The sequence below is a fragment of the Salmo salar genome, chromosome ssa21 (assembly GCF_905237065.1).
Source record: "Salmo salar chromosome ssa21, Ssal_v3.1, whole genome shotgun sequence".
In the NCBI taxonomy this organism is placed as follows: Eukaryota; Metazoa; Chordata; class Actinopteri; order Salmoniformes; family Salmonidae; genus Salmo; species Salmo salar.
Window position 1 is genome coordinate 22,718,821 of NC_059462.1, and position 19,958 is coordinate 22,738,778.

General features: G+C 43.2%; 2 protein-coding genes across 20 annotated transcripts in view; one reads left to right on the forward strand and one right to left on the reverse strand.

Moving 5' to 3' along the window:
* The window catches only part of LOC106581943 (peripheral plasma membrane protein CASK), a 212,035-nt gene that overhangs the window by 151,207 nt on the left and 40,870 nt on the right, over positions 1-19,958 (forward strand). For 16 of the 18 annotated variants that reach the window (XM_014164475.2, XM_014164474.2, XM_014164482.2 and 13 more), the window contains exon 6: positions 7,842-7,944. In XM_014164475.2, the coding sequence (XP_014019950.1) occupies positions 7,842-7,944 (103 nt within the window). Of the gene's footprint in view, positions 1-7,841; positions 7,945-18,069; positions 18,144-19,958 lie in introns of those variants that run through there. The other 2 variants (XM_014164491.2, XM_045704545.1) reach the window with 2 other exon arrangements.
* gpr34b (G protein-coupled receptor 34b) lies at positions 1,838-19,190 on the reverse strand. Of its 2 annotated transcripts, none has more exons than XM_014164494.2 (3): positions 17,895-19,190; positions 3,125-3,750; positions 1,838-3,015 (listed from the first exon to the last, which is right to left on the reverse strand). In XM_014164494.2, the coding sequence occupies exons 2-3, from the start codon at positions 3,718-3,720 to the stop codon at positions 2,448-2,450; spliced, it is 1,164 nt and encodes a 387-aa protein (XP_014019969.1). In that variant the 5' UTR covers positions 3,721-3,750; positions 17,895-19,190; the 3' UTR covers positions 1,838-2,447. The 2 variants fall into 2 exon arrangements, with proteins under 2 accessions (XP_014019969.1, XP_014019968.1); XM_014164493.2 differs by lacking the exon at positions 17,895-19,190 and adding an exon at positions 4,479-4,978.

Below are 19,958 nucleotides of genomic sequence, written 5' to 3' on the forward strand. Positions count from 1 at the left end.
TGTAAACAGCCCATCTATCTACCTACCTCATCCCCATACTGTATTTATTTATTTTCTTGCTCCTTTGCAACCCAGTATCTCTACTTGTACATTCATCTTCTGCACATCTACCATTCCAGTGTTTAATTGCTATATTGTAATTACTTCGCCACCATGGCCTATTTATTGCCTTAACTTACCTCATTTGCACTCACTGTATATAGACTTTTTGTTTTCTTTTGTTCTACTGTATTATTGACTGTTTTGTTTATTCCATGTGTAACTCTGTGTTTTTGTATGTGTCGAATTGCTATGCTTTATCTTGGCCAGGTCGCAGTTGCAAATGAGAACTTGTTCTCAACTAGCCTACCTGGTTAAATAAAGGTGAAATAAAGAAAAAAATATAACGACGTGAACACCATTGCCAACAATAGCGAAGCAGGCATTGTGACGTTGAACAATAAACTGGGAATAGAACGTTCGGAAGGTGATTTGGTGCCATGTTGCTCAATAGAACTAATAGGAGCTGGCAGGGTGAAAAATGCTCTAAAATAAGGCCTGTTTTTCGCAATTACTTCAAAACGACAGCAAGCAGCTGGGAAATATGGTCATATTATGAAACTGGGCTCCACGGCGGATGCAATGAACTCGTTTTTATCAGGAAAAAAAAAAAACATTTCATGTGTCCAGCCTACTATCTACACGGATTTCAGAGCACTCTCGTCTGAGTGTACCAGAGCGCAGAATAATTCATTTACGAGCGCCCAACACCCATTGAATATGGCCGGTGTCAGATAACATCGGGAAAAAGGGTAATTAAATTGTTTCCAGCAGCACAGTTAGTCACCAACGCTCTGGTTAACATGAAAACTGCCTTACCACCTCTGCTAGGCCGAGTAAAATGGTCAGAGTGGTCTCATTTGTGTCTGGAAGTAGCTAGCCAACGTTAGCTTGGGTGCTTGACTGCCATTGTAAGGCCAGAACGCTCAAATCAACCCTACTCCTCGGCTCGAACGTCCAGTATGCGCTCCGAGAGCGAAACGGTCTGAATTTACAAACTGACAACACTCTGAATTTATGAGCGTCACGTTTTTCATTTTTCATGGAATAGAAACACCATAATATTAATCAAATGAATTAAGCAAGTACCAGTCAAAAGTTTGGACACACCTACTCATTCCAGGATTTTTCGTTATTTTTTATATTTTCTACATTGTAGAATAATAGTGTAGACATCACAACTATGAAATAACACCGGTCTCCTGCGTGCCCTGCATTCTGTAGTACAGACATGGCCTGCTCTCCCTTTTATGTAAGAAATTAGGAACTTTCCCATGTTTACTACAGTATGTATTGTAGACTGCACAGTAGCCTAATAAACAAATAAACACATTTTGTTAATGATATAATGAGGAACCACTGTAGCATTCTCTCTCTCTCTCTCTGTCTCTCTCTCTCTCTCATTCATGCATGCATCCTGTGTTACTATGGGCATAGAACACATCCTATCTTACTGTGGACAAAGACTTTAAATCTTCTTATCATCTTTGGTAATACCAGTGCTACACACTCCACCTTAATGAATAATAAAGTGGAGGGCACCCTATAGTGGCTTCATACAGAGGTTGTTGTGCTCGTCCCTGTCCATGCTAGACCTGCCTGAACTTGGGATTTTGCTATTCAGCACTTTGAGTGTCTACTTGTTGTAGTCTGTCATTTGCATTGTCTGGTGTAATAAGTCTTTATAAATCCATTCATATGAGTATATGACAAATCGATGCTTTGGTTTTTACTGAGGGCCAACCAAGGCCCAATGTTGCAATATGTACAGTTTACCAGTAGTATAAAAACAATGCCATTTTCATTACATTGTTCAATTTATTCATTTTTTCATGTTATTTATTCAATATAGTTTCTAATGTCTCAAAATGTCTCTGTTACAGGCAATATATGAAACATTGAAACAGGCAAAAAGCTGTTACAAAACCACTCAACAACCATCCAGTAGCCTATTCACAATGAATAGTAATATTTCATGTTTTGTCATCACAGTCCCACATATTTTATTTTAGCATAGCGTGCCTTCATGGCTTTTCTAAGTGAGATTGGGTATTGTCTTTGTTGTTTTCCACCAGCATGTCATGACCAAGTAATATCACTGTGGTGTCTGTATGGTCCTCTCATTGTCTGTGCAGTCCTTTAACATGACATATACCCTGCAAAGGCTGTCATCTGACTGGATGCTAATGCTTCCTTTATGATATAAAACTCTAATAGTTAATGCCCCAATTCCATGGAGTCGTGTTCATGCTCTCCCGGACTGTCCCTCTTCAAGTTGTTCTTGGCACAAAATGGCTTATGCTGGCTGGTCCTGATACCAGAAGGAGGATGGACTTTGCTGCTATTTTGTGGCCCAACAAAGTCCAAAACTGACCTCGGATCAGTGTCTAGTGACAACTTCATCTTATTTATATCTGATGGAGGGAGGGCTGGACAGTTATTTTTCTTCTCAGATTACTGATGAAACTAACGGTTGGCTGCTCCTCAAGGCTCCTCCCACAATCCACACTGGAGGCACTCCCACTGCCACCCGAGTCACTCAGTCGGAACATGTTATTGACCAATCGGAGTGTCTCTTTCCTCACGGACTCCGACAACAGGAAGTACATCACGGGGTCTAGGCAACTGTTGAGGGCAGAGAGTAGCAACGCCACTTCGTTGGCTTGGTCTACCACTCCCCTCCAGAAGCAGGAAGTTTCCCTGATCTGGGAGACGACGTAGAACACCCGGACCATGTGATAGGGGACGAAGCAGATGGTAAACAGAAAGAGGACGAAGAAGGACTTCCTGGCAGTACGGTTGTAGCGGGTCGCGTTGGGGAGGTCCGGTTTATCTCTCGACGCCCTCAGCAGCTTGAGTGCAATTTTCCCATAAGACACCACAAGGCAGACAAACACAAACCAGAACACAGCAACCAGGAAGAGGTTGAAATAGGCCTTCCCCTGTGCATGCTTTCGTTGCTTATACTGGAAACACCTGGGGGATTGGGAGAAAATAAAATTACTATTAGTGTAATTGTTCAAAATGTTGGACCCTACTCAAATAAAGCATATCAACAAAGTTCTCCTTGAAAAATAAAACCCACTTGTTCGACTCCTCGTTGCCCTCGGAGAGGAGGATCATGGGTATGACGGCGGTGAGGGCCAGGATCCAGATGGTCCCACAGACGGTGGAGCTCCATCTGGTGGCCTGGAGGCGATACTGCCCCCCGGCGCTACGCTGGATCTTCAGATAGCGATCCACACTGATCAACCCTAATAAGGTGATACTGATATACATGTTCATATAAAAGAGGTTTCCCACGACCTTACAGAGGGTGGGGCCCATGTCCCAGTGGTTCCCTTTACTGTGGTAGAGGACTCTGAATGGGAGACAGATGACCAGTAGCAGGTCAGCTAACGCTATGTTGATGAGGAACACTCGGACAGAGTTCTTCTTGGAGTGGACGTATAGAAAGACCCAGAGAGCCAGTATGTTGCCGGCCAGGCCCAAGACGAAGAGGACAGAGTAGAGGACTGCTAGAGGGATCTGGAGGGAGCTGTCGTCAAGTTGACAGTGTTCCCTGGGGTCAGGGGTTGTGGCTGTCAAGAGGTTCTTGAAGGTAGTCTCCGTGGCGATGTGTGAGTGGGAGGACTTGGGAAAGGGAAAGAATGTGACGTTGGCAGGGAAGTTGGTTGTCATAGCATCGGTTTCCCTCTTCAATCCTTAGTCCTGCATAAGGGAGAAAGTCAGGGAAAATAACGTTTCATCCAGAAACTTTGTCTACTTCCTCAAATCATAAACTATCAAAATAAAGAAAGTCAGACAGATATAGCGCGTAAGCTCATGTTTTTTTTTATCTACTTCCTTAAATCAACCAAAAGTGTTTCTTGGTTCTTCCAGAATGTTCTCTTGGGAAAGTTATTCGCTCTAATTAGTTCTGGTCTGTTTTGATGGCAGGAGGCCAAGCTGGATGATTTAGGTCCAGATCAGCACCTAATCCACTAATAATTAATTATACTGTACATTACTCAGGTCCTGTACAAATCTCTGGCCAGCTGATTGACCACCTGACAAACAACGACAGACTACACTACCTGGCCTACAGTATAGAGGAACATGCGGGGAATAACATAGATTTTCCTTTACTTCTCAAATTATCTCAGTGATACTTTTCTCCTTTGCAAAATACTTCAGAGACCTGCCAGTTAAACCATGATTGGAAATGTTGCGGGTGGTATTTTGTAATTCCATCACTCTGGGCTCTATCCAGTATATGGAAATAATTTGCTCTTTGCACTGTGAGAATATGAATTTGAATTTACATAATCAATGCGTTCGGTTTGAAACAAAAATGGCAACACAAGAATTCACAATACAATCACTCACAGCACATAAAAAGGATTTTGCCTTACCCTTAATCTGGAAACAGCTTTTCATTGAATACACACTGTACTCACCCTGTGAATTGTGACCATTGGAGATGTTGTTTCTCTTCACTCTTTGTGAATGTGCTTGTGTGGCAAAAGAGAATGAAAACTCTCCTTTTTTCTTTCTTTCTCTCTCTCTCTCTTTCATTCTCTTTCTCTCTCAGATTTGTAGTTCTGTTTTTAGCATAAATTGTATTTTCTTAATCCAGTCTGTTTTGCTCCAGCTTTTCTCCCCGTTTCATAGAAAGTTGGAGCTGCCATAAATCGATGCCTGTAGATGAAGGTTCCAGGTCTCTAGGTTCTCAGTATCTGCCTTTCTACGACTTCAACTATTCTCTGGAGAGCTGTGACTAACAGGTCGTAAAAGCCTCAGAATCTCTCTCCCCTCTTCCTCTCTCACTTTCTCTCTCTTTCCTCTCCTTCTCTGCATTCCCTTCAGCTGCGATCTACTCTCGAAAGCTGTGAAATTCCAAAGTACAGAATCTGAGTCTTATTAACTGAGAAAACTTAAAGGAAAAGGGGGGGGGGTGACTACACAGAGAACGAGAGACAGGGCAGAGCGTGCGCACACTTTTGCTCACACACACACACACACACACACACACACACACACACACACACACACACACACACACACACACACACACACACACACACACACACACACACACACACACACACAGGGCAGGGCCCAGCCCACTGCTGATTACACATGCTAGAGCAACCGCTAGGACCGCAGAGCATAGACCGCCTATGTATACAGGGAACCCTGCTTTAACACAATTTATAAAATGTATACACTGATTATATAGCATACCTGAAGTATACATGTTACTTATACAGGACAGCGGTAGACCCACGTATAGGCTTTCTCATTTTTATTAGGTTGTCAAAAAAAAAAATCTGTAGGCACTATGGTTCAAGCTTCAACCCAGTTTTAATTTACCACTCAGGAGAACTATCTTTGGCCTAACCCTTGGCCCAACCCAGCATTTTGGGTAAAACTGAAAACTAGTAATAGATGGAGGCAAAAGTAACTTCAGAATGTGTTCAGAATGAGACAGGAACTTGTCTTTTAAAGAGAAAAATGCAAGAGTCTGGTGGTGGTGGTGGCGTCATGTACAATTCTTGTTAACAGATTTACACATGTATGTGTCAGCGATTCATTGGAGCAAGTCTTCAAACTGTCTTTGATGTGTAGGTTTCTGTAATGATGTTTTCATGGCTGTAGCCCTACCCAGACCATAGTAAATTAGACACATACATACACTATATACACATACACTATATATACAAAAGTATGTGGACACCCCTAATTTGAGAAGTAGAGGGAAATCTTTTATTCCCCCCATGTTGCTGGCAGGTGTATAAAATCGATCACATAGCCATGCAATCTCCATAGACAAACATTGGCAGTAGAATGGCCTTACCAAAGAGCTCAGTGACTCAACAATGGCACTGTTATAGGATGTCACTTTTCCAACAAGTCAGTTTGTCAAATTTTTGCCCTGCTAGAGCTGTCCCGGTCAACCGTAAATTCTGTTATTGTCATGTGGAAACGTCTAGGAGCAACAACAGCTCAGCCGCGAAGTGGTAGACCACACAAACTCACAGAAAGGGACCACTGAGCGCTGAAGAACGTAGCGTGTAAAAATCATCTGTCCTTGGTTGCAACACTCACTGAGTTCCAAACTGCCTCTGGAAGCAAGAAGAACTGCGTCAATAAATGGTTTCCATAGCCGAGCAGCCTCACACAAGCCTAAGATCACCATGAGCAATGCCAAGCGTCGGCTGGAGTGGTGTAAAGCTCGCCGCCATTGGAGCAGTGGAAACGCGCTCTCTGGAGTGATGAATCACGCTTCACCATCTGGCAGTCCGACGGACGAATCTGGGTTTGGTGGATGCCAGGAGAACGCTACCTGCCCCAATGCATAGTGCGAACTGTAAAGTTTGGTGGAGGTGGAATAATGGTTGGGGCCTGGGCCTTAGTTCCAGTGAAGGGAAATCTTAATGCTACAGCATACAATGACATTCTAGACGATTCTGTGCTTGCAACTTTGTGGCAACAGTTTGGGGAAGACCCTTTCCTGTTTCTGCATGACAATGCCCCTGTGCACAAAGCAAGGCCGATAAAGACATTTTCGAGATCGGTGTGGAAGAACTTGACTGGCCTGCACAGAGCTCTGAGCTCAACCCCATCGAACACCTTTGGGATGAATTGGAACACCGACTGCAAGCCAGGCCTAATCGCCCAACATCAGTGCCCGACCTCACTAATGCTTGTGGCTGAATGGAAGCAAGTCCCCACGGCAATGTTCCAACGTCTAGTGGAAAGCCTTCCCAGAAGAGTGGAAGCTGTTATAGCAGCAAAGGGGGGACCAACTCTATATTAATGTCCATGATTTTGGAAAGAGATGTTCGACGAGCAGTTGTCCACATACTTTTGGTCATGTAGTGTACATACTCAAAGGATTTAGTTAGTTAGATAGACACACACACACACACACACACACACACCACAGAACAGCACAGGAGTCAGTCTGTCAGACACAGGGTGGAGGGATAATGGATTTACCAGGGTGTTTTGCAGTGTTTATGATTATGTTGTTGTTTTAATATGCTCATATTAAAAGAGCCTATTTTATTGGAAGTAAAATGTTAACCCTACAGATACACTTGCAGATTCCGCTTACAGCTTGACAAGAGCTGACAGAATTCTTAGCAAGTCCTATACCTAGATCCTATACAGCTTCTCATTCACTCACACTTTTTTCTTTGCTTCCCGATGTACAATATTATGTCTGACTTTCCACTGTAGTGGGGTACTTCTGGGTTTTAGGCTGGGTGTGAGGGTGTGTCTCGTATTTAGATTATATTTTATTGGTGGGTGTCTCCTTTAATGGTTTAAAATAGAACATACTACAAGCAATTATAAGAACAAACACATTCTTCAACAATGAGGTCCTTCATTAACAACTTGAACTGCCCTAGAGGCGCCAGAGCCTCTGCAGATCATTCCATATACGGAGCGCAAAAAAAATCTGATTTCCCTAATTCTGTAGTGGTCAACGGGACCTCCTAGAGTTAGCCATCACTGTGATCAGGTCTGGTGGCTCGTATGTCTGTAATTTAAGGTAAAGTAAAATATGGCGGAAGTTTGCACAATTGGGCTTTATAAACAAAAAGAGAGCAGTGCATGATCTACGAGACTTAAGCGAGGGCCAGCCTATTTTCTGATACAGAATGCAATGATGTGTACTGAACCTATTGCCCATAATAAAGCGTAGATCACTATGATAAGCCATTGGATGCAGTTTAAATATTATACTAGTTATTTAATCAAAAATGTAATATATTGTTCTCTCTCTTCCTTTCTTTCCATTTGTCCTCCAGCCCCACTGTGTCCTCCTGGCGTCTAAAGAGAACAGCGCTCCAGTGAAGCTGGGAGGGTTCGGCGTGGCCATCCAACTGGGCGAGTCAGGACTGGTGGCTGGAGGTACACAACACACTGCATGCTGGGAATGTCCCTGTGCATCACTCAGATGTTTGAAGATCTGAATTGGGACTGGCTGTCAGGCCCCGTCCAATATCCACACTGGAATACCACATGGAATGAAGCAGAATGTACTCGCCATGCATTCTAAATGGTAACCTACTATGGATATTGGAAAAGAGGCTATATCGAGTTTATGTTCCAATATCTACACTAGCATACCATTTAGAATGCATGGCCAGTACATTCTGCTTCATTCCATGTGGTATGCTAGTGTGGCTATTGGAGCGTAGCCGCTCTCTTCTCACTTTGCTCTCTCACACAGGAAGGATACAACTTTTATCAATGTACTGTAGTCGGTACTTGTAACTAGTACCTGCAATCAGCTTGTTTCTGCTATTCATACATTCAAATAGTTAATTAATAATACAATCAAATAATTGGGAAAGATTGGCACCATTTCATTGGACAGACTTAGATTTCTGGGGTCAACTATCCCCTTAAAGCGCAACTGAAGGCCATAAACAACTGATCTGATAGGCTGTTTTCTATGTGGCATCGTTATTAGTCAGAAACATTTATTCTAGTGTCAAAATTTACTACAGTGTAAATAGGTTCATTTTGTTCATAAAGTCAGTTTTTCCCTCACAAAACTGTCTTTTGTAAGTGAGTTTGTCATGACTTGATGGTTTGGTTTTGATTTCGACAATGCTCTCTTACCCACTAACATATGATACACAGCGGCAGTTGTTGTGCTCTATCCAATCCTACCGCAGAACACGCAGACAGTGAGACAAACCTGCCCATCAGCGCAGAGGATCACACTTTGTTTACATAGGACAACAGGTCTCACATTTTTTTGACATTTGACATTTTAGTCATTTAGCAGACGCTCTTATCCAGAGCGGCTTACAGTAGTTGAGAAATACTGCACCAACACCTTAGCTATATGTAAAATTGCATGGCTAAAACCTCTGCGAAAAAGTTCAAATGAATTACAGATTTCTTAAATTAGATTCATTCTGAATATTTTGTGGAAATAATACTGGCTTTGTTCCTATGGTGTCTCATGGGGGACAAATATCAGTAACTGCCACATTGAACCACACCAAGACTTAAATCAAGTTGTTCTTAATGAGCAACAGAGAAACACATGCGTAATCAGTGTGTTCAGTCGCTCCAAGGGTAATGCCACATGTAGGGTACCAGATGTATGAATGAATTGTTAGGTTAACATTTCATTTGAATGAGTGTTTTCACAGCAGACAAGATAAACCAACAAACTATGCTCCCCAGTGCTATCCATTCACCCTGAATCAGGGAGGAATAGATATTTATCTTCATCCCTGATGCATTGTAATGCATTACTCATGTTTTTGACACTTCAGCTATCAGCTTTCTTCACACATTGGTTTGACCCAATAATCAAATTTCCTCTTACTAACAAATCAAATTGTATTTGTCACATGAGCCAAGTACAACAGGTGTAGACCTTACAGTGAAATGCTTACTTACAAGCCCTTAACCAACAATGCTGACACGTGTGTTTTAACAGGGCGTTGAAACTACACACCTGTGTACATGGCCTGACCTTAGAATAGGAATAAGACCTGACTGTGTCTGGTCAACGCCTCATGTTAGCACACACAAAAAAATTGTCAAAGACTCCAGCCACCCAAGACTGTTCACCATGTTCCCGTCCAGCAGGCAGTACCTGTGCATCAAGGCTCAGTCCAACAGACTCCTAAACAACTTCTATCCCCTGGCCATAAGGCTGTTAAATGGCTAACAACTTCTGCTCTCCCTCTCCCACAGACTATCCACACTGACTCTATGCCCATCCACAGGCCTCTACCCACTCACTGCCACTCTTACTCACACGCACACACACCTACTCACATACACACACCCTCACTCACAGACTCATTACTAATTACCACATGCTTACACCCAGTGGTGTAAAGTACTTAAGTAAAAATACTTTAAAGAACTACTTAAGTCGTTTTTTGGGGGTATCTGTACTTTACTTTTTATACTTTTACTTCACTACATTCCTAAAGAAAATAATGTACTTTTTACTCCATACATTCTCCCTGACGCCCAAAAGTACTCGTTACATTCTGAATGCTTTAGCAGGACAGGACAACGGTACAATTCACACACAAAATTGTACAATTCACACACTTGTCAAGAGAACGTCCTTGGTCATCCGTACTGCCTCTGATCTGGCAGACTCACTAAACACAATTGCTCGGATTGTAGATTAAGTTTAACTTTTGAAGTGTGCCCCTGACTATCCATAAATTAAAAAAAACAAGAAAACTGTGCCGTCTGGGTTGCTTAAAAGGATCGGACCCTTTTTTTCAATTTTCACCTAAAATAACATACCCAAATCCAACTGCCTGTAGCTCAGGACCTAATGCAAGGATATGCATATTCTTGATACCATTTGAAAGGAAACACTTTTAGGTTTGTGTAAATGTGAAATGAATGTAGGAGAATAGGGTAGTCTAGTGGCAGGGTAGCCTAGTGGTTAGAGCATTGGGCTAGTAACCAAAAGGTTACAAGTTTGAATCCCCGAGCTGACAAGGTACAAATCTGTCGTTCTGCCCCTGAACAAGGCAGTTAACCCACTGTTCCTAGGCCGTCATTGAAAATAAGAATTTGTTCTTAACTGACTTGCCTAGTTAAATAAAGGTTAAAAAAAATAACACATTAGAGCTGGTAAAAGATAGATAATACAAAGAAAAAAATATTATTTTTATTATCATCTTTGAAATGCAAGAGAAAGGCCACAAAGTAAACTCAGCAAAAAAATAAACGTCCTCTCACTGTCAACTGCGTTTATTTTCAGCAAACTTAACATGTGTAAATATTTGTATAAACATAAGATTCAACAACTGAGACATAAACTGAACAAGTTCCACAGACATGTGACTAACAGAAATGGAATAATATGTCCCTGAACAAAGGGGGGTCAAAATCAAAAGTAACAGTCAGTATCTGATGTGGCCACCAGCTGCATTAAGTACTGCAGTGCATCTCCTCCTCATGGACTTGCCAGTTCTTAATGAGATTTTACCCCACTCTTCCACCAAGGCACGTGCAAGTTCCCGGACATTTCTGGGGGGAATGGCCCTAGCCCTCACCCTCCGATCCAACAGGTCCCAGACGTGCTCAATGGGATTGAGATCCGGACTCTTCGCTGGCCATGGCAGAACACTGACATTCCTGTCTTGCAGGAAATCACGCACAAAATGAGCAGTATGGCTGGTGGCATTGTCATGCTGGAGGGTCATGTCAGGATGAGCCTGCAGTAAGGGTACCACATGAGGGAGGAGGATGTCTTCCCTGTAACGCACAACATTGAGACTGCCTGCAATGACAACAAGCTCAGTCCGATGATGCTGTGATACACCGCCCCAGACCATGACGTACCCTCCACCTCCAAATCGATCCCGCTCTAGAGTACAGGCCTCGGGGTAACGCTCATTCCTTCGACGATAAACGCGAATCCGACCATCACTTCTGGTGAGACAAAACCACGACTCGTCAGTGAAGAGCACTTTTTGCCAGTCCTGTCTGATCCAGCGATGGTGGGTTTGTGCCCATAGGCGACGTTGTTGCTGGTGATGTCTGTTGAGGACCTGCCTTACAACAGGCCTACAAGCCCTCAGTCCAGCCTCTCTCAGCCTATTGTGTACAGTCTGAGCACTGATAGAGGGATTGTGCGTTCCTGGTGTAACTCGGGCAGTTGTTGTTGTCATCCTGTACCTGTCCCGCAGGTGTGAGGTTCGGATGTACCGATCCTGTGCAGGTGTTGTTACACGTAGGTCTTCCACTGCGAGGACGATCAGCTGTCCGTCCTGTCTCCCTGTAACGCTGTCTTAGGCATCTCATAGTACGGACATGGCAAATGTATTGCCCTGGCCACAATTTTTTGCCCATGCCTCCTTGCAGCATGCCTAAGGCACGTTCACGCAGATGAGCAGGGACCCTGGGCATCTTTCTTTTGGTGTTTTTCAGAGTCAGTAGAAAGGCCTCTTTTAGTGTCCTAAGTTTTCATAACTGTGAACTTAATTGCCTATCGTCTGTAAGCTGTTAGTTCTTAACGACCGTTCCACAGGTGCATGTTCATTCATTGTTTATGGTTCATTGAACAAGCATGGGAAACAGTGTTTAAACCCTTTACAATGATCTGTGAAGTTATTTCGATTTTTACGAATTATCTTTGAAAGACAGGGTCCTGAAAAAGGGACGTTTCTATTTTTGCTGAGTTTATTATTGCCGTTTAGACGCAATTAGCAGTGTATGTGCAACGTTTTAGACTGATCCAATGAATCATTGCATTTCTGCTCAAAATGTTGTATCAAGTCTTCCCAAATGTGCCGAATTGGTTTATTGATACATTATCAAGTTCATAACTGTGCACTCTCCTCAAACAATAGCATGGTATTCTTTCACTGTAATAGCTACTGTAAATTGGAGAGTGCAGTTTAACAAGAATTTACGCTTTCTGCCCATATCAGATATGTCTATGTCCTGGGAAATGTTCTTGTTACTTACAACCTCATGCTAATCACATTTGCGAACATTAGCTCAACTGTCCCGTAGAGGAAGGAATTTGAAATTATTTATACTTTTACTTTAGATACTTAAGTATCAAAAGTAAATGTGATCACTAAAATCTATTTAAGTAGATTTAAAACCAAATAGTTTTAGACTTTTACTCAAGTAGTATTTTACTGGGTGACTTTCACTTTTACTTGAGTCATTTTCTTTTAAGGTATCTTTACTTTTACTCTATTACAATTGAGTACTTTTTCCACCACTGCTTACACCACACGCACACAACCCCTTACACCTACACTGCTGCTAAAATGATTATTGATTAGATGTATTACTACCATTTTGCTGCTGGTAATTGATTATTGATTGCCATTACAATTGTTCCTATCTATTTATCCTGCTCCTGGTCACTATTATTCCTGTTTACATGTATATATTAGTATCTACTGTATCTACCTCGACTACTCCAGTGTCCTTGCACATTTGGTACTGGTACTCACCCTGTATATAGCTTACACTGTCTATATGTTTTCTTTCTTTCTTATCTCCTTTTTTTTGGGGGGGGGGTTGCAAGTAAAGCATTTCACTGTACTTCAAATCAAACTTTATTTGCCACAATACAACAAGTGTAGACTTTACCGTGAAATGCTTACTTATAAGCCCTTAACCAACAGTGCAGTTCAAGAATAAAATATTTACCAAGTAGGCTAAAATAAAAAGTAATAATAAAAAGTAACACATTAAGAATAACGAGGCTATATACAGGGGGCACCGGTATCGAGTCAGTGTGCAGGGCAGGGGTACAGGCTAGTTGAGGTAATCTGTACATGTAGGTGGGGGCGAAGTGACTGCATAGGTAACAAACAAACAGTGAGTAGCAGCAGTGTACAGGGGGGTCAATGTAAATTGTCCGGTAGCGATTTGTATGAATTGTTCAGCAGTCTAGTGGCTTGGGGGTAGAAGCTGTTGAGGAGCCTTTTGATCCTAGACTTGGCGCTCCGGTACTGCTTGCCATGCGGCAGCAGAGAAAACAGTCTATAACTTCGGTGACTGGAGTCTGACAATTTTATGGCCTTTCCTCTGACACCGCCTATTATATAGGTCTTGGATGGCAGGAAGCTTGGGCCGTTTGCATTACCCTCTGTAGCGCCATACGGTCAGATGCAGAGCAGTTGCCATACCAGGCGGTAATGCAACCGGTCAGGACGCTCTTGATGGTGCAGCTGTAGAACCTTTTGAGGATCTGGGGGCCCATGCCAATTTTTTTCAGTCTCCTGAGGGGGAAAAGGTTTTGTTGTGCCCTCTTAACAACTGTCTTGGTATGTTTGGACCATGATAGTTCGTTGGTGATGTGGACACCAAGGAACCTGAAACTTAACTTAATGATGGTGTTGGCGTTGTGTTTGGCCACGCAGTCGTGGGTGAACAGGGAATACAGGAGGGGACTAAGTACACACCCCTGAGGAGCCCCAGTGTTAAGGATCAGCGTGGCAGACATGTTGTTGCCTACTCTTACCACCTGGGGGTGGCCCGTCAGGAAGTCCAGGATCCAGTTGCAGAGGGCGGTGTTTAGACCCAGAGTCCTTAGCTTAGTGATGAGCTTCATGGGCACTATGGTGTTGAACGCTGAGCTGTAGTCGATGAACAGCATTCTCACATAGGTGTACATTTTGTCCAGGTGAGAAAGGGCGGTGTGGAGTGCGATTGAGATTGCGTCATCTGTGGATCTGTTGGGGCGGTATGCGAATTGGAGTGGGTCTTGGGTGTCCGGGAGGATGCTGTTGATGTGAGCCATGACCAGCCTTTCAAAGCACTTCATGGCTACCGACGTGAGTGCCACGGGGTGGTAATCATTTAGGCAGGTTACCTTCACTTTCTTGGGCACAGGGCTATGGTGGTCTGCTTGAAACATGTAGGTATTACAGACTCGGTCAGGGAGAGGTTGAAAATGTAAGTGAAGCCCATTGACAGTTGGTCCGTGCATGCTTTGAGTACACGTCCTGGTAATCCATCTGGCCCAGTGGCTTTGTGAATGTTGACCTGTTTAAAGGTCTTGTTCACATCAGCTACCAAGAGCGTTATCACATAGTCATCCAGAACAGCTAGTGCTCTCGTGCATGCTTCAGTGTTTCTTGCCTCGAAGCGAGCATAAAAGGCATTTAGCTCGTTTGGTAGGCTCGCGTCACTGGCCAGCTCGTGTCTGGGTTTCCCTTTGTAGTCCGTAATAGTTTTCAAGCCCTGCCACATCCGACAAACGTCAGAGTCAGTGTAGTTTCAATCTCAATCCTATATTGATGCTTTGCTTGTTTGATGGTTCATCTGAGGGCATAGCGGGATTTCTTATTAGCGTCCGGATTAGTCTCCAGTTCCTTGAAAATGGCAGCTCTAGCCTTTAGCTCGATGAGGATGTTGCCTGTAATCCATGGCTTCTGGTTGGGATATGTATGTACAGTCACTGTGGGGACAACGTCATCGATGCACTTATTGATGAAGCTGATGACTGAGGTGGTGTGTTCCTCAATGCCATTGGATGAATCCCGGGAACATATTCCAGTCTGTGCTAGCAAAACAGTCCTGTAGTGTAGCATCCGCGCCATCTGACCACTTCCGTATTGACCGAGTCACTGATACTTCCTGCTTTAGTTTTTGCTTGTAAGCAGGAATCAGGAGGATAAAATTGTGGTCAAATTGGCCAAATGGAGGGAGGGAGAGAGCTTTGTATGCATCTCTGTGTGTGGAGTAAAGGCGGGCTAGGATTTTTTCCCCCTGCTTGCACATGTGACTTGCTGGTAAATTTTGGTAAAACTGATTTAAGTTTGCCTGCATTAAAGTTCCCGGCCACAAGTAGCGCAACTTCTGGGTGAGCATTTTCTTCTTTGCTTATGGCCTTATAGAGTTGGTTGAGAGCGGTCTTAGTGCCAGCTTTGCTTTGTGGTAGTAAATAGACAGCTACGAATAATACAGATGAGAACTCTCTTGGTAGATAGTGTGGTCGACAGCTTATCATAAGGTACTCTACCTCAGGCGAGTAATACCTCGAGACTTCTTTAATATATCGCGCACCAGCAGTTATTGACAAAAAGACACACACCCCCACCCCTCGTCTTAACAGAGGTAGCGTCTCTGTTCTGCCGGTGCATGGAAAATCCCACCAGCTCTACAGTCATGGCCAAAAGTTTCGAGAATGACACAAATATTAATTTTCACAAAGTCTGCTGCCTCAGTTTGTATGATGGCAATTTATATATACTCCAGAATGTTATGAAGAGTGATCAGATGAATTGCAATGAATTGCAAAGTCCTTCTTTGCCATGCAAATGAACTGAATCCCCAAAAAACATTTCCACTGCATTTCAGCCCTTCCACAAAAGGACCAACTGACATCATGTCAGTGATTCTCTCGTTAACACAGGTGTGAGTGTTGACGAGGACAAGGCTGGAGATCACTCTGTCATGTTGATTGAGTTCGAATAACAGACTGGAAGCTTCAAAAGGAGGGTGGTGCTTGGAATCATTGTTCTTCCTCTGTCAACCATGGTTACCTGCAAGGGAACACGTGCCATCATTGCTTTGCACAAAAAGGGCTTCACAGGCAAGGATATTGCTGCCAGTAAGATTGCACCTAAATCAACCATTTATCGGATCATCAAAAACTTCAAGGAGAGCGGTTCAATTGTTGTGAAGAAGGCTTCAGGGCACCCAAGAAAGTCCAGCAAGCGCCAGGACTGTCTCCTAAAGTTGATTCAGCTGCAGGATCGGGGCAACACCAGTACAGAGCTTGCTCAGGAATGGCAGCAGGCAGGTGTGAGTACATCTGCACGCACAGTGAGGCGAAGACTTTTGGAGGATGGCCTGGTGTCAAGAAGGGCAGCAAAGAAGCCACTTCTCTCCAGGAAAAACATCATGGACAGACTGATATTCTGCAAAGGGTACAGGGATTGGACTGCTGAGGACTGGGGTAAAGTCAATTTCTCTGATGAATCCCCTTTCCGATTGTTTGGGGCATCTGGAAAAAAAGCTTTTCCGGAGAAGACAAGGTGAGCGCTACCATCAGTCCTGTGTCATGCCAACAGTAAAGCATCCTGAGACCATAAAGAATGGTACCAACACATCCTCAACACTTCTCCCAACCATCCAGGAACAGTTTGGTGACAAACAATGCCTTTTCCAGCATGATGGAGCACCTTGCCATAAGGCAAAAGTGATAACTAAGTGGCTCGGGGAACAAAACATCGATATTTAGTGTCCATGGCCAGGAAACTCCCCAGACCTTAATCCCATTGAGAACTTGTGGTCAATCTCAAGAGGCAGGTGGACAAATAAAACCCCACAAATTCTGACAAACTCCAAGCATTGATTATGCAAGAATGGGCTGCCATCAGCCAGGACGTGGCCCAGAAGTTAATTGACAGCATGCCAGGGCGGATTGCAGAGGTCTTGAAAAAGAAGGGTCAACACTGCAAATATTCACTCTTTGCATCAACTTCATGTAATTGTCAATAAAAACCTTTGACACTTATGAAATGCTTGTAATTATACTTCAGTATTCTATAGTAACATCTGTCAAAAATATCTAAAGACACTGAAGCAGCAAACTTTGTGAAAATGTATATTTGTGTCATTCTCAAAACTTTTGGCCACGACTGTATATTGTCCGTTTCTTTATTCAGCCACGTCTCGATGAAACATAAGATGTTTCAGTTTTTTAATGTTCTGTTGGTAGTATAGTCTTAATAGTAGGTCATCAATTTTATTTTCTAACGATTACATGTTAGCAAGAAGAATGAAAGTCATTGGGAGTTTACTCGCTCGCTTACGGATTCTCAGGAGTTCCTGCTCTGCGTCCCCTTTTCCAGCGTCTTTTATTCACGCAGAAGGTGTGGATCTGGGCCTGTTCCACTGAAAACAGGATATCCTTCTCATCGGACTCATTAAAGGAAAACGTTTCTTCCAGTCCGCGGTGAGTAATTGCTTTTCTGTCTAGAGTTAATTTTCGGTCATAAGAGACGGTAGCAGCAACATTATGTACACAATAAGTAAAAAAATAAGTTACACAAAACACACAAAAAATTACAAATTGCACAATTGGTTGGGAGAATGTAAAATGTCAGCCATGTTCTTCGGCGTCATCTTCAGGTGTGCATGTGACATATAACTTCAAACTTGAAAACACACACTCAAAAGCGTAGTAAAGAGTTGTAGTAGAATGTGAATATCAATGATGTTCCGGTTTCTTTGGTAGTTTGTGACTTCTGAAGCCAGAAGAAAGACCACTTCTTCTTTCATATTCAGTAGAAGTGACATTCTGTTCAGAAAAAATAAGAAGTGATATCCTGTGTGTGAGCATGTGTGTGCGTATTCATGTGTCCACACTTGTGACTTACTTGACTTAAAGTGGAACTGCACCCGCTGATTTAGCCTCATTTTTTTGTTGGCTTCCTCCTCAAGAAATGGGGGCGGCCAGCAAGAAATCCTTGCCACCACCAAGACACACCCATCTGTCAGAACCTTGCCCGCAGCTGTTTCCCCCCACTCAATCACAGAAAACACCACACGCACACAAACCTCCTGCCAGTTGAGTTCAGTAACTACTGACAGATGTATGGTGAGATGCCAGAAGAAGTTTTGAATAGGTCAGTAGCCTACAGAGTAATATGAGAAGAATGCAATTGCTGAATTTAGATTTTCTAAACTAAGTGTTTTGATAACTTCCTGACCAGTTTAGGTGATCATTTTGTGATGTTCCGGGGACATCCTAGCAAATAATTGTTGTTTGCAGGTCTTTTGCTGCCACAATGTCTGTGGTTAAGTCAGGTGGAGGCTTGTTTGGGATTTCCTCAAAGTGTTATCTCCAGCATTCCATTTCTTGGGATTTTTTTGTCAGAGGGTTTCCCGTTTATCTCTAATGGGATGGCTTCGGCTCCTGTTCTTCCCAGCCAGCTGTCCGGTGATCTTGTACAGCTCCTTGGAATTGTGTTGCTTTGGCTGCTGCCTCCACCTCGCTAGCAAGCTGTTCCTTGTGTGCTTTCTTTTCCCTCTTTCTGACCACCTTGTTTCTATGTTGGTATTCCTGCTGCAGACTTCCTCTCTTGGTGTCATCCATTTCCCAGTTGAGTTTGAATTTTGTCTCCCTCCTTGCCTCTATTTCTTTCCAGGTGTCATCTGTCACTTGTCTCTAAAAGCGTCTGCTAAATGACTAAAATGTACCTGTGATTGTCTTTTCTCCAAACTTCCCTGTGGCCTTGTACTTCTTCAGCAGTTCTTGTGATGGCATTCTTGCATCTTGACCACTTGTCATCTATGTTTTCTCTCAATACTCAAAATACTTGAGATACGCCAGGAATGGGGAATACTGTATCTGGCTATTTTGTAGTTTTCTCGTCTCAAATCGCCCCTGCGTCCTACTGCCAACCTTCCTCTTTACTGCTAACTTCATCCTGAATTCTCCTATCAGGGGGTGATGGTCTGAGTCAATGTTGGCCCCTCTTTTAACTGACATCCAGAAGCACACTCCTCCATTTCCTGGTTATTGTTATGTGATCAATCTGGTTTTCTGTGGGCCAGGCATACCCATGTGGCTTTGTGGGTGGGTTTGTGTGGGAAGAGCCTACCTCCAATTGTTCTTTAAAAGTAATTTCCTCACCATCTTAAATTAGCATGCCCCTTTCAAAAAGTGTAGAACTAAGAACAGATATAGCCCTTGATTCACTCCAGACCTGACTGCCCTCGACCCGCACAAAAACACCCTGTGGCGTACTGCACTAGCATCGAATAGTCCCCGCGATATGCAACTTTTCAGGGAAGTCAAGAACCAATACACACAGTCAGTTAGGAAAGCAAAGGCTAGCTTTTTCAAACAGAAATGTGCATCCTGTTGCTCTAACTCCAAAACTCTGTGTTGGTTTTTGTTGCACTGCTTTGCTTTATCTTGGCCAGGTCGCAGTTGTAAATGAGAACTTGTTCTCAACTGGCCTACCTGGTTAAATAAAGGTGAAATAAAATTGTGCTTCTCCAGTTGTCGTTTTATTTTCCAATCTTGGCATTCATGTCTACCAGTACAATTTAGATCACAGTCTCTCTTGGGTACTTTTTGAATAACTGCTTGTAGCTGTTGATAGAAGGCATCTTTTTCTCTTTTAAGTCAGCTGAGTTGGTTGGAGCATAGCACAGAGGAAGAGGACAGTTTCACTTGTGGTGGTTGTCATTTCCCCAAAGGTGTTCCATCTGCTTTCAGACTTCAACAATGCTCAGGTTGTATCTTCTCATCTCTCTAGCTAGTTGTGACAGCTTTCCTGTGTGGTAAAATGTACTGACATTCCAGCATCCAATTCTCATTCCTGACTTGAGCTATAGAAGACTCTTCTTCCCCTGGACTTTCAGTTGAGTTTGGGCCAGGGGATTCATGGGCACCTTCTAGAGTAGTCTGTTCGGCTAAGGTTTTAGTGATG